The following is a 15007-nucleotide window of genomic DNA, read 5'->3' as shown; positions in this document are numbered from 1 at the left end:
GGCCTTTGGGGTAACTGACCTTTTAGCACACCGCCCCCCTCCACACACACCCTGTCCTCACCCTCCATTCTGAATCACTTCCTGGGCTGTGTCTCCTATACCGTTAGAGACTCCTGCACTGGCTGCTCAATCTCAGACATTCCTTTTTTCGCAGATGGGGAGTTGCAGTTCATTCTTACCCCCAATGTCGCTCCCGCTGCCCCTGTGGGCAGCTGTCAAAGGGAAGGGGTGGACAGTGGTGACCTGTGGGACACCAGCCCCACAGGCTTCTTCTGCCACTGTTCTGCCGATTCAAAGGGGGCAAATACAAAGTTGGGTGCAAATACAAAGGAGACCAATATGTTTATATCATTTATTCAAGAAATCAAGTCTTTAAAAATGTTTTTTTTATTGCATTTGAAGACATTTCCAGCAAATGTTTGAAGTCTTGGCAAGTAACCCATCTCAGATTCATCAGATTTCTCGAGCACAGTCCCATTGCCCGCAATGGTATTTATCAAAACTAAAAATGCTAGCACACTGAAATGCCAATACTGTACCAGTTGTCTATATCAAATATCCAGCAGCTAGGAAATACCTAAGGCAAAGCTGACCATCTAGTACAAACCAACATTCTTCACAGAAGAAAACAGCGTGAGACTAATTTTCTACAGTCTGTCACCTGCCATCAATTCTTCAATATTTGTACTGCAGTTATTTCAGGATAGTAAAATTAGGCTCCACTACCCGTGGTTTCTCGTCTTTTTTTTAAAAAAAAATCCTAAGTTCTAAAAGGTGTAAACAAGTATACACATAGAATTGTTTATAAACTTTTGATATCTGTGTGTCATAATGATGATGACATGGAGACAGGACACGTGAAGTCATAAGTGGTCATGTGCACTCTGCTCACATGGTTAGCTGCCCTCCATGGGGTGAGTGACAGGTGTCGACGACAACAAAGGTCTGGCAGCTGTCCTGCACCTGTCACCTTGAGCCCACTTTCCGCACAGGTTCCTGCTCAGTGGGTAAGACCTGCTTTCTCTAAGCTGCAGACCACACGCCCCACACACGTGTGGGTCAGGGACCATCTAAGAGTTCCTCCTTGACGGACTCTAGGGACACGAGCTTCTATACTGAAGTTTCCAAGCTCTGTCTCTTCTGAAGCTCCGATCTCCCCTGTGACAGCAGGCCTTTACTCTGCAGTCCCTGTCACCCACGGCCCAGCCCCTGGTGCTTCTTTCCGAGGTTTATTTTCCGTGAAGTTTTCCGCAAAGCGCTCACGTGCTTTGTCCCAGTTTCTTTTGCTCTTATTGTGGAGAAAGTGGACATCATCAATGGAGGATGGCTTCCCTGTCCCCAGGCCTGCGTGTGTCCGTCGGAGCTGCAGCTGGATCTGTTAGGAATGGTGAGCAAAGGAACTGTTTTAGAACTTAAACACGCCAAACTCTGTGTGGACGGACATCTGACTGTAACCCTTTGACTTATTAAAGACTCAAGCCAAGAAAACCTGCCAATCGCATTAACACACAGAATACATGTTGTACTCCACATGCAACTCAAGCTCCTTTTGTGAGCACTGTCTTGTTCAGCCAACTCTATAAAAGACCAGCCTGTGCCTTCAACAGCCATCCTCACGCCCGATGCTTGTCCTTTTCAATTGGGATGAATGCTTTTATCCAAAAAATATGCTCAGAAAATGTCCAAAACCAAACAAGAAGTCCCCCATGCTTTCTGTCCACTCAAGCTTCGATTAGACTACACTCAGCTCTGCCGGACTCTCACAGCCCAGACACCGGCCAGACACTCCTGAACAATACATAGTACATCAGTCCACTCTAGCCAACAGCAAAGGCCATGGGCACATTGAATCCGGCCCTAGCCTCATTCAAGTAAATGTACAAGAGGACCAATCATTAAAAGAGTAAGGCGGCCTGGGGCAGTCACTGGACACTGGAGTGTCTGTCTGCATGTACAAAGCCATGGCTCACTCTCCAGTGCTGTGTGCACAGTTATGTAGACAATCTGACAGCCGTTTATCTTCCTCTGAGGAGATGAGGGCCTCTCATTATGTTAGGAAGTTACCAGAACCTGATGCCTTCTGAAAGTATAGGTGGGGTCTGCAGGACATTCTTGACAAAGACTCAGTAATAAAGCTCACACATGCTAAGAGTCTAACTGCAAAACCATCATGAACCAATGAAAACCACAAAACCAGCACTATATTCCCCCTGGTGGTCCATCAGCTTGGGCAGGGTGTATGTGTGTGCGCACATGCATGTGTACCCATGTGTGCACACACTAAAGATAGCTATTACCTCCCATCAACTATGAGGCTATAGAATATAACCAATGCATTGTATTCTAGACATTATTCTCTATACTGTAAATAAAGTGTTCTGGGGCTCTTGAGCATAATAGATTCTCTAGCTAATGCAGAATCTGCCTATGTATAAACCAACATCAACTGTTCCTTCGATGTTCAGCACTAGACTAGCAAGAATGTCATCTAAAAATTTTTAAAGGGCCAGGCATGGTGGCACATGCTTTTAATCCCAGTACTTGGGACCCAGAAGCAGGCAGATCTCTGAGAGATCGAGGCCATTCTGGTCTGCAAGCTAAGTTCCAGGACAGCCAGGGCTGTTAAACAGAGAAACCCTGTTTTAAAAAACCCAAACCAAATGAACAATGAAAGAAATGGATACATGAGTGAATAGACAAATAAAGTGACAAATAATAAATAAGTAAGTAAATAAATAAATAAATGTACTGAGTGTATTTTAGCAAGAGTACTTGCCTAACATGTTCAAGATTTAAATGGCCAACACGGTAAAGCAAACAAGCCCAAAACCTATACAATACAGTCCAAGAAAACCTTTGATTCACTAAATAACACTTTAATAGTCTTGATTTAAGAAAAAAAAATCTAAATAAGGCTTTCCCAAAGCACAAAACAGGAAAGAAAATGCACGTGTTAAACGGAACACTGTAAAAGCCTTCGCCATGTCTGGGGTGGGCTACGACTCCAGCCGCAGCTCTTGGCAATGCCTGGCTTGTTACCACGCAGACGCTGTGCCTAGCAGAAGACACGGGAGGAAGGGAATGAATGACCATCTTACCGGCGCCTTCATCCCCCCGCCGTCCTTTCCCAGGCCTTCTCCCTGTTTCCATCCCATCTTCTCCAACATCTTTCGGCCTTTGTTGCTATCTGTAATTTCACTGTAAAGGAAAATAAAGCCAATAATTGACTTATAAAAGACTTTTTAGGCCATGCGTACAATAAACTCATGCATCAAATAAATTGGTAAAGATAACCTTAAAAAACTGACAATACTTCTTAGGTGGAGGTCACAAATGCTACTCTATAGACGCTACCTAACGGAAATGCAACCAATGACATATGCACAAGGAAGCAGACCAAATGGCCAACAAGCCACAAGCAATGCAGGCGTCCACACACGCTGAGAGAGACTGAGGACATGCACAAGGAGTCCTATGGCCGAGACAATAAGCTGTATTGAACAAGGCCACGCGGGACAGGAGGACACTGACACCAAGTGAATCCTGTACTGCCCCATGCACTCAATACTTCAAAGAGCGACTGCCGTAGGACGGTGGGTGAGTTTGGGAAGGAACCAGGGCAGTGATTAGCACAGCTCAGAGGTTACTGATACTGTCGCACTTCTTGTTCATGAAATATGTGCGCTTGTTTTTTAAATATGTATTTATGTATTTACTGCCTATGAGTACACTCATAGTACACTATGAGTACACTCTCTTCAGATACACCAGAAGAGGGCATCGGATCCCATGGTTGTGGGATGGTTGTGAGAGCCCATGGCTGTGGGATCAGATGGTTGTGAGCCACTGTGTGGTTGCTGGGAATTAAACTCAGGACCTCTGGAAGAGCAGTCAGTACTCTTAACTGCTGAGCCATCTCCCTAGCCCCAAAATGTGTGCTTTTAATGTACAATCTTCCACATTATTACAAGGCTGAGCAGTCAGCACGGAACAGTATGCCTTTCTGTCTATATAAATGTACCAATATAAAGGGGACCTGGAGCCCATTTGTCCCTGTTGCATTTGCTGTGATGGATAGATTTTCTACTGTGACAGTTTTGATTTTGTATCTTTATTATTTTCTCCGTGTATGGATACTACTCTGGCTTCTTCTATAATATACCAAGCAAAGCAGGCTAATGTACTTCAATTCTGCCTTCTCATTTAAATCGAATGTAATCTCCAGAGTATTCAGCATAAGAGATGCTCTGTTTTTAAAGCATCTGCCCCGCTGCCTACTGCCCCTAACTTGAAGCACTGCCTCATGTCCTGAACTAACTCTCTGAACAGTAGGACATCCTACTCCACCCGCCATAAGGAAACACCAACTGTAACTATAAAATTAAACCTGGGCACAAATACTACAGTTTGGGAACAATAGAAAAAACACAATTTTATAATTTTCATTTCTACACGGAAGATTCAAATTGACTCAACGTAGAATAAAAAAATATAGCTAATTTAATATGTAAGTGTGGTCATATCAGAGGTTTCAAAATCACATTTTTTATGTTGATTAACAAAGCCATTTTACCAAGAGAAAAGAATCACTGAGTAAAAAGATTCAAGAAGTCATCAACACTCACGAGTGAACAGATGCAGGGGCATCATCTCTTTGGAAAGTCCCTTCGCTTCCAACCTGCTCTCTGCGTTTTCCAGCTCTGTCTTTATATTTAGGATTCTTCAATGCTTTTTCATCTTCATAATCTGCATTCTTAACAATCACAAACCATTGGTTGAGAAAAAAAAGAAAACAAATAAAATATAACTTAGTAAAAAATATGGCTCAATGTGGCCTCTCCAGACATGAGTAAGAACAAGTGGCCAAGTTTGCTCCACACTGCTCAAGTTATATCACAAAATACACAAAAGGCAAGGAGGGCCTATGCTGAGGATCCAGGGCATTCTTCAGTTACCCTACGGCCTTCCACTGTCAATGACCACTACGAGCCAGCGTTCAGCGGTTCAGCGGGGAAAGGCACTTGCCGTGCAGCCTGATAAATTGAGTCCAAGAACCCCATAAACATGGAGGAAAAGCACCAGCTTCACAAAGATGTCCTCAGCCCTCCTCACAGCACTGTGGCCTGTGTGCGCACACATATCAGGGATGCACACATAATACTAAGACCTGAACTGCTGGGACTGAGAGAAAAAAATCTTCCCCCTTTTCTCTAAGGATTCCAAAGAACCGAACACGATTTGACACTACTTCTTGGAAGAAAAAATAAGGACTCATTTTAAATGAGGAGATGGCTCACCCTGTTCCCACGAACAGCCTTTGCTTTAATATAACCCCATCTATAGGACTCCTCCACTACCAACACATATCACAGGATGAAGAGTGGGCTAAGCCCCTGTCAGGGGATGGACACAGAATGTAATGATTCCTCAGGAAGGATGACTCAGGAAGGAACGTTCTTGATGCAAATACATGAGGTTTAATTCTCCAGTGCACTGGGCAGCTCCCGTGTCCCCAGCAAGGACAGAGGATTTCGACCGAGCAGCTGCTGCTGGGGGTTTTTAAAGAACCAGACCATAAAGAAAAAGGGGAGGGGATGCTTAGGGTGTGATCTATGTCATAAGGAATGGGGAGATCAGCAGTAATTCATGGCTCAGCAGAAGGTTACAGGTTATCTTGGGCAAACACAGTTACTTTGAGTGGGGATGGGTCCTTGAAGCAAGGGGAGTGCTCGCCCTTGCAGCTGGAGGGAGTGCGGAGGGAGTGCCGGTCTTTGAAGCCGACAGGAGTGCTATCTTAAGGTTGACAGTTTTCTAAGTTGCACTGTGTCTAGGCTAATTGTTAGTGGTCTCTCAGTTGGTTTATTCATATTTAAAAGACATTTAAATTTCTCAGTATGGAAGCGTTACTAAAAAACAAGTACAAACGTTTGCTTTCCAGTCTTTGTAGAACACTGTTTGCACTTTGTGAAGGCACATACCATGAACTGGAATGACAGACACAGCTCCGGCCCTTTACCTTTTAAAGTGACCACTGTTTTCCCAGTTACTGCGTCATTCAACATTCTTCCAGTCACGCAGGAGCTTCTGTTTCCTTCTAACCCTTCAGTGATTTGTACAGACAGCTGGAAATTTCTGAGTAAATCCCCTTGTGGTCTCTCACATTACCATAATCCTTAGTGAACATTTTCCCTGTGTTTACTTTATGACTGTGTAACTTCTTTGGGATGTGTTTACTAAAATCTAGTACTTTTCTTTGACCCTGGAGTGCTTGTTTGATGAAGTCCCCATTGTCAGTGCTGTTGGAGAGCTTAAGGAACCATTAGCCAGCAGAGCCTTGCTGGAGGGTGTGTGGCCCTGGGAGGAAGGGCGTTGGGGGTTTAACAGCTCCGCTCCCTGGGTGTTCGGCCTCCTGGTCTGCACCAGCTGCTTTTCCTGACATGATGAACTCTGTCTCTCTGGAACCTTAAGCTAAAATAAACCTTTTCTCTTTTTTCTTTTCATTTTAGTTGTTTTGGTTTTGGTTTTGTTTTCTTTCCTTTTTTTTTTCTTCAAGACAGGATTTCTCTGTGTAGCCCTGGCTGTCCTGGAACTCAACTGTACAGCAGGCTGGCCTCGAACTCAGAAATCTGCCTGTCTCTGCCTTCCAAGTGCTGAGATTACAGGCGTGCGCCACCACTGTCAGGCTCCTTTTTATTTTTCAAGACAGGGATTCTCTGTGTAGCTCTGGCTGTCCTAGAAGTTTCTTAGTCCAGGGTGGCCTCAAACTCACAGAGATCCACCTGCCTTCCCGCCTCTTAGGTGCCCAGCCTAAAATAAACCCTTTCTTAAGTTGCTTTGGTCCTAGTATTTTCTCACGGCAACAGAAAGGTAATTAGTATACACAGTAGCGCAGGCTGGCCCTGAATGGAAGGAGGGAGGCATGCAGTGTTATACAAAGCAGACTCCTTTGAAATGACCTTGTTCTCACATTCCACAGTGTTCTATAAATTCTAGATCACTATAAAATCTACATCTATGAATTCTAGTTTCTTATCAGGCACATGATTTACAAGTATATTTCCCAGCCTATGGTTTCCTTCATAGTCTCTTAAGTGTCTCTGTGTAAGCAAAATCTTACATTTTGACAAAGTATAGCTTGTCAATGTATTCTCATACATTGTGACTTTAGTGTTAAATACCTCAGAAAATTTGACTAAACGTGTATGTGAATATGCTCGGAGGAATGGGCCGGTTTCCCCAACCATCCTCCACCTTGGTTTCTGAGAGGGGTTAACTGATTCAAATGGACTGGCCAGCTAGTAAGCCTCAGGGACCCTCCTGTCCCCATCCTGGAGTGTGGTTACAACATGCGTGGCACACTGGCTTTCCAACTGGTGCTGGGATCTCAACTCAGGCCCACATGCATACTCTCTTTTTAACTCCAACTTCAGCAGTTAAGTTATAAATACCAGAACTATAGAAATTACATAGGTAATTGTGGTAAATAGTACTTAATTATAGATAGTACACTATATATATGAGACTAAATGAGAGAATATTTAGCACCCTTACCTGCAAGCCATACTTTACTCGTATTTTCTTGAGTGCTTTTCTTCTTTCCAACTCTTTTTCTTCCTTACTCAATGCTGGACCAACTAAAAGGAAAAACTGAGCTTGAATATGACAGATTTTACAGAAAATTAATACTTACTACAAAAATAGTTTATCTTAGTCTATTAACCAGTTCAAACCATGAAAGTTTCATAATCTAGTTTTTCATTACAACAGAATAAGATTCCATTGTGTATACCACATTATCATTATCCATCCATCAGCAAGTACAAAGTATTTGCTGAGATATACCCAGGCCCAGAAAGACAAAATGTCATATTCTCACATTTCACATATGCTATGTGAAAAAATTAAACTGGTGCATTGAACCTGGAGTGTCTGCAAGACCTGGAAGGCAGAACGAGCCCAGGAGAGGAAGGGCGTATGTAATATGGGGGTAAACATTTACGTGGGGAGTCAGGTTAACCAGAACTGAGGACTGTGAAAGTCCCTTCTGGAAGCCCACTGTTGTGAAAGTCAATTTAAACACAGTCTCTACAAAGGCTTTTGAGTAGAGGCAGGCAGTGCGTGGACAACTCCACATGTGCTGGCTCTCAGCCCTGCAGGACCACACACAGGGCACTCCACACACGGTGACACATGAGGGGTGAAAGGTGGGGCTCAATGGTAGTGAGGGGACACTTAGTCTCCTGGAGGTTAGCCACACCCACTCGAGGTGCTTCACGTACCCAGAGACTCATCCTTCCTATCAAGGCGGAGGTGAGCCCTGACCTGCCCCGGTTCACAGCCGTCGCACGTCTCACTGCCAGGGTGAATGTGGAAAGACAGCACAGTCTCCCCAATCTTTACTTCATCTCCGTGCTCAAGGACGTAAGGATCACATTTAGTTTTTGGCTAGATGAGAAAATTTTAATGAATCAGAAATACAAAATAGTCATATGGTTACATTATATCTATGCTAGTGAAAAGTTCAGGAAAGGAGAGGCATGCACACTTCTACCCCTGATGGACAGACCCTGAAAAAGACTACCAGGATCACGACAGCAGCGCAGCAGAAGAACATGCACTTACCATGAACCGAACTCTGGGCTCCACGCACTATCCCTTATAGCATTCCCAAAAAGCTACTTATAATTTTGATCTCATCAAAGGCCACCAATTTTCTTACCATTGAAGTCCACTTTGGACTTCAATCCATTAGCAAAACATAGAATCAGAGGAAAGCTATATGTTAAGAAGTGATTACCTTTCCTCCTCTTTAAAACAAAATTTTGCCCTGTGTATGTGTCTGTTTGTGGGTGCCTAAGTTGTTACATGGGCCCTGGATCAGAACTCTGATTCTAATGATACCCACTGAGCCACCTCTCAGCTTTCTTATAATTTCTTTCTCTCATTCTTCAAGCATAAGAACAAGGCCTCCCTGGTGGTTTATATTATCAGTACGATAGGCTCTAGAACTACTTATGGTCTGAGCACACAGGCGTATATGCAGCTCAGGGTGACCTCTGGCCATGCCACTGAGGGACCTTCTAGATTAGGTTAACTGAGGTGACAAGATCCACTGAACTGTGGTGGCCCCATGCCATGGGCTGGGGTCCCAGACTGAACAAACAGGAAAGACTGAGCTCAGGACTTGCACTTCTCCCTTTGCTTCCTGAAGCCCAACATGATATAACACCTGCCTCACCATGGCCTGCTTCACTAAGATGGACAACTCTTTTCCTTTCCTAAGTTCCTTTGTCAGGGTACTCTGGTTTTCAGAAAATTCCTAGTTTGCCATTATTTTTATTAAGACAAAAAAAGGGCAGGTTAGGGCTGTTTCGTAGCATGTCAGAGGGAGAGCATCTACTTGGCATGCAGGGAGAACCTGGGCTGCAGTCATGGCAGCACCCAGGAAAGGAGGGCCACCAAAGCTGCAGCTATGAACAGTCAGTCCCGGGCCTGTGAAATGACTCAGGAGTAAGTAACTCCGCATGTGGAAGTCACACACATACACACACACACACACACACACACACACACACACACACACATATTTAATCTATACAAACTTTATGATACATTCATACCTAAAAGTAGCAATAGAGATATAAACTCTATTTATATCAGAAGTCAAAACTCAACAGGCCAATATCTACTAAATATTTTTTCCTAGCCCTTTCTGGAAAATTCCATCCAAGTTATAAATTTGAACTTGAACTCTGACCTGAACCAAATGATCCGGAGTGATCTAAGCTCTGACAAGAAAGTACAGGCAACTACTCCACATCACCTTACCTGAAGAATCTGCTTCCCGTTGACAATGGTACCATTCTGGCTTCCCTGATCCACGAGAACATAGCTTTGCAAGTCATGGTCGAAATAAACTTCTGCATGGAACTGAAAGGAAAGCAGCCAGGCAATTACAAAGAACTGCACATTTCTAGCCCAGAGCTAACTGCACTATGATGCAGTGGTGTAGGCATTAGTCTCTGATCATTTCACCCGATTTCTCTTAAAGCTTTTCTCTTAAAAAATTACAAATTATTACAAGTTTCTGGTAGAAATATGGAGGCTATACTTCCTATGCTTCCATCTTTAACTATGATGACAACTTTTGTATATATCCTGGCTTTTCTATTTTTAAAACATAAGATTATACTATACATACAATTTGATTTTTTTCTTGCCTAACGTAAGTACTACTACTGCCTATTTTAAATCATTACAATTCTCAATACATACTAACTTGAAACCCTCATCTCAAGGAAGCAAGTTGTCCAGATGTTCAAGACACAGGACAGGCCTCCCTCACTGCAGAGCACGCTGTTCATAAACTGCACAGCCCTGCTTAGCTTGTGCCATTCAGTTCGTCCACGCAGTGGGTACAGCACTTCGTTCACCTATTACATGAATAACCCCACATTTAAGGCTTGTAAACGGGACATTTAGGCTATTGCCTTTAAAACGTTGCTATGGTCAGGCTGGGGAGATGGTTCAGTGGTTAGGAGCACTGGCTGTTCTTCCAGAGGACCAGAGTTTGGTCCCCAGCACCCACAGGGCAGTTCATCCAGACAAAGGCTTACAGCCATCTGTAACTACAGTTCCAGGTAATCCGCCATTGTCTTCTGGCCTCTTATGTGCATGAGGCCCCCAAGTGGTACACAGACACACACACACATGCAAGCAAAACACCCAAATACATAACTTTTAAATTAAAAAAAAAAAAAAAACCCTGTTACAAGCCTTCTGGTATATTCAATCCAACTATTTCTCTGAGAGATATACTTAAAAGATGGAATTGTCAAATTACCATATGTGTAAATTGTTTTTAAATTAAAAATGGACATTTATTTTATGTGTATGTGTGTACATGGGGTACCCTGGATATACATTAGGCATTTTGGGGTGTGGGTGTCCCGGGGTGTGTGTGTGGAGGTCAGGGGACAACTTACAGGAGTCGGTTCTCTCCTCCTACCACGTAGTTTCTAGGGATCAAGCTCAGGTACTCTCCCTTGACAAATTATCTTGCTTTCAGTTGGCCCCTACATGCAAACTTCTAATCTTAAACTAAATACTGCCATATTACTTTCCAAAATAGACACATCCCCATTGTCTATGAGAATTCTTGTGGTTTTAAACACTCTTAACCAGACTTGGTTATTGTCAGAGCTTAAATCTTCTATTAATCTACCAATGTGTAATAAAGTTGTGCCATTGATTTTATTTTTGAGTTTCTCTGATTTCTACTGAAAATCTTTTTAACAAAGGTTTGATTATTATTTTTAATTATGTGTATTGCACAGGTCTCTGTGTGGATCAGCTCCCCAACTCTGAGTGTACTCCAGCCCTGGGAACCTCTGCTCACTATTTACCAACCACTTGGGGGCTCTGCCTGGTACTTTCTGTAGTCAGACTGTCTAGAGTAACTTTATAAAAGTTTTAAATGATTACAAATGTTTTCACACTGCCAAATCTTATTCCAAAAAGCTCTTTTAAAGTGAGCTCCCAATAGGAACAATTTTTAATAAGTATGTGAATAAAAATTCCATCTTGCCTTCACATCTTCTCGCGTGTGAGCCAAGACATTCTCTATGGTGAACTGGCTGTACCTTTGATTCACTGACCTATTGACATCACAGTGGAGCTGGAGAAAATACATTTGTACAACACCTACTTACATCTGTCACAGCTTTGTGATGGACATCACTGTTGGCCTTTTTAATCTGCTTAACACACAAGAAGCTTCAAACTTAGTCAAAATTAGCTATGTGTGAATTTTACTGTCTTTTTTAAAACCTCATAAAGCCTCCTGTTCAATGCTCAAGTACTAGTTTCTGTTTTCTTCCATGGTAAACGGAAGGTGTTACAATCAGCACCCTGACTTCACGTGCCTGGGAGTGTGCTGTGTGAGCCAGCACCTTGGGGCTTTTCTGGGTCATCGACCTACCACACAACGGCAGAGACACTAACCAGACCAAACAAGAAACACACTTCTCTGCATCTCAGCCTAGCTGGGGGGGGGGAGAAAGAAGTTCTCTGCTACTAAAGGTACAGGTTGGGCTTTTTTTGAAAGAACAAAATAAGTGAACGAGGCAGGAGGATTCCCTGCTTTCAAACAGTGCTGGGGAAGACTTTACTGACAATAGTAAGAAACAAATTCATCCTTTTTGTTGGTTGGTTGGTTGGTTGGTTTTTCAAGATGGGGATTCTCTGTGTAGCTCTGGCTGCTCTGAGACTCACTCTGTAGACCAGGCTAGACTACATCCCATTCTTAAAGGACAAAGATCATAGAAGTCTCTGTGGGTTCACGTCACTCCGTTAAATAAAATCAAGCAGGGAGGCAGAGGCATAGATGCCTGTCTCCTCCTCACAGAGCTCTGGGTTCAGTTCTCAATAATGACGGAAGGACAGGTAAACAGTTGCAGACACATAGCACAAGAGCTCAGAAGTGCAGCCTTTCCCTGCTGTTTTAAAGCTACAATTCTGTTTGTTTTGAAAACTCACCTTTTTATTGCTACAACATGAAGTCACTGAAACTGAGAAGTCCTGAGGTAAAAAAGGCTAGATTACCCATGGATTGGAATCAGGGTTGGATTTATTTTTAAACTGCCACAAAACAGCATATTTATTTCACTTGATAAATGTGTTAATTGGATACTATTTTACTATTTAAGTTAACTAAATCCATGTTTTGTAACTCATGCTTCAGACTTTTAAAAAGGACATAACTAGCCAAGAGTGGTGATACACACCTATATTCCTACTAATTCAGAAGGCTGAGCCTGGATTACTTGAGCAGCCTGGGAACAAGAGGAAGAAGACCCTGTCACAAAACAAAACAACATGACAAAAAATCCTAGCCAAGCATGAGTGGCCCATGCCTATATAACACTTAGGAAGTAGGTGTAGAAAGACTGGGAGCTTAAGGCCAACCCTGTTACTTAGTGAGTTGGAGACTAGCCTGGTCTACAAAAGACCCTGTCTTAAACCAAATCCAAAGTGCCATAATTTTTAAACTGTGATAAGGACTTTTTGTCAAACACTGAAAGAAACAAAGGTACTGCTGCCATCACTATTACCATACCATAAGCCCCTCCTGTGCAACAGAAAGTCTTAGGTTTTCTATTAAAACAATTGATTCTAGGTTTCCTTTTTGTTCAATCTGGTTTTTGTATAGGATCTTGTATAGTCCAGGCTAGTTTAAACTCACCGTGTGGTTGTCTGTTCCCTAACTCTTAATTCTCCTGCCTCTGCCTGGGACAGGCACTGGGACCCAGGCAGAGGACTATCGCACACGCACTCTCTCCTCAGGCTACAGCTCAGAGCGGAGGTCTCACCTTACTAACAGCAACCTCAGGGATCCGCACAGTGTGCTCCATGTCCTTCTCTCTGCAACAGTAAGGAAAGTGAGTCAGTAATCTGGGAACACAGTAGTGACAGTGACAGGGCACAGTATGGTTTACTAGGTGAGGCTTAAACGGAAGTCTAGCACCAGCAGTCCCCCGGCGTGGAGGACCCTTGTCGACACTATAGAGTTGGCATGCTTCTGCACAGTATTTGTTTACATCTTCTTCTTGTTAAGTTGTGCTTTCTTTGATAAAGATGTTGCTTTAGCCTTTAAGTTTCTAGAGCCATGCTTTAAATACACTACTGCTCATCCACCTTCTTGAAACAACTGAAAGGCCTTCAGCTCCAGCACCCTTACCTGCCGATGGTGGCGGGGCTCACAGCGGTGATGATGAAGAGCGAGCCCATCTGCAACACTGGAGATCTAATGACAATCACCCGGATACAGGGCGGCCAAATCCTTTCCTCCTCTACCAAGGGGAGAGGTAAAGATTAACATAAAGGGGGAAGGGGACGGGGACACGGGAGTGAGAAATGAATGAAAGGGGCAGGGATATTTGTCCCAGAGAGAGGACAAAGGACTGCTTCTGGATAGAAAGCAGACAGACATGGCCCACAGGCAAATGTCAGCTTATAAAGGTAAAATGACAAGTCCCCTGCTGGGATGAGGTGTTTAGTTTTAACTAGCGTGTTAATTAGGTAAATCAAAGGGGCTTTTCCTTCCTGACTTCACATTTTGATAGCTGGACCTTGATGGCCAGCCTCAGGAGGAAGAAGTGGCCAGATAAGGGAATAGGCATATCTATTTGGTGGCTAGCTTTAGGAATATAATCTAGGATTTCTAGTAAGGGGGAGGACATTGGAGCGAAGAGCAGAGCCTGCAAGAGCCATGCTGGCCACCCTCGAGCTGGCACGAGTCCCTTCATTACTGATGCCGCTACAGTCTACAGCTCTGCTGAGCCCAGTTCTCACACATCTGGACCTTCAGAAGCTGGCCCTCTCCATCCAACAGCAGCTGACTAACGAGTCCCCTGAACTCCCTCCCTTCCTACACTTCTGATGAGCACATTCTGCTCAGTTTGGTCTACTGTCTGCCAAGCTTTCCTTTCCCTTTTGGCTATACTGCCGGAATCCAGTGTCTGCTCTTACAACAGGTCCCAGGTTTCTTGGACCTACTGAGGTTTCTCTTGGTGATGGATCTTGGGTGACAACCCTCTCTCCCAGCCAGATATTCCTATTTTGGGCCTCTCTAGAGACATGGGGATGCCCTGTCTCTTGACTTTGGCCCACCAGCTTCCACATTTGATGGAAATGTTCTCCCCGACCTAAAAACTTCCTATTAATGGTGTACTTTAGCACCCAATGACTCTGGCGCCTGAGTGTGTCTCTGTCTTCTCGTCTGCTCTAGCCCTCTGACTACACTCTGAATTTTTCCAGGTGCCGCTGTAAGCCTTTGGCCATTTTGTGTTCTAATTAACCCTGTATGTGCTGCAGAAATACTGTGCCTGCCAGCTGCTGTGCTGCACTGCAGCCAGCCCTGCCCCGCTACCATTCACCACACTGCTGTGGGACCCACCTGGGCCTCAACCTTGGCCCCGATGATGCAGGCCACACCCCTTAGGCCAGA

The 15007-nt window shown here is 43.8% G+C and overlaps 1 protein-coding gene across 1 annotated transcript in view; it reads right to left on the bottom strand.

The window, feature by feature from the left end:
• Positions 1 to 338: 338 nt before the first annotated feature.
• Positions 339 to 15007, bottom strand: part of Aggf1 (angiogenic factor with G-patch and FHA domains 1) — a 28159-nt gene continuing 13490 nt past the window's right edge. Inside the window, exons 7-14 of the mRNA XM_052159547.1 lie at positions 13739 to 13850; positions 13371 to 13422; positions 9829 to 9930; positions 8280 to 8445; positions 7552 to 7634; positions 4626 to 4753; positions 3099 to 3198; positions 339 to 1375 (exon numbers count right to left, since the gene is read on the bottom strand). Coding sequence (XP_052015507.1) covers positions 1175 to 1375; positions 3099 to 3198; positions 4626 to 4753; positions 7552 to 7634; positions 8280 to 8445; positions 9829 to 9930; positions 13371 to 13422; positions 13739 to 13850 — 944 coding nt within the window. The 3' untranslated portion in view covers positions 339 to 1174. The remainder of the gene's footprint in view (positions 1376 to 3098; positions 3199 to 4625; positions 4754 to 7551; positions 7635 to 8279; positions 8446 to 9828; positions 9931 to 13370; positions 13423 to 13738; positions 13851 to 15007) is intronic.

Source organism: Apodemus sylvaticus, chromosome 16 (assembly GCF_947179515.1).
Source record: "Apodemus sylvaticus chromosome 16, mApoSyl1.1, whole genome shotgun sequence".
Classification (NCBI taxonomy): Eukaryota; Metazoa; Chordata; class Mammalia; order Rodentia; family Muridae; genus Apodemus; species Apodemus sylvaticus.
This window is presented reverse-complemented; position numbering and strand designations above follow the sequence as displayed.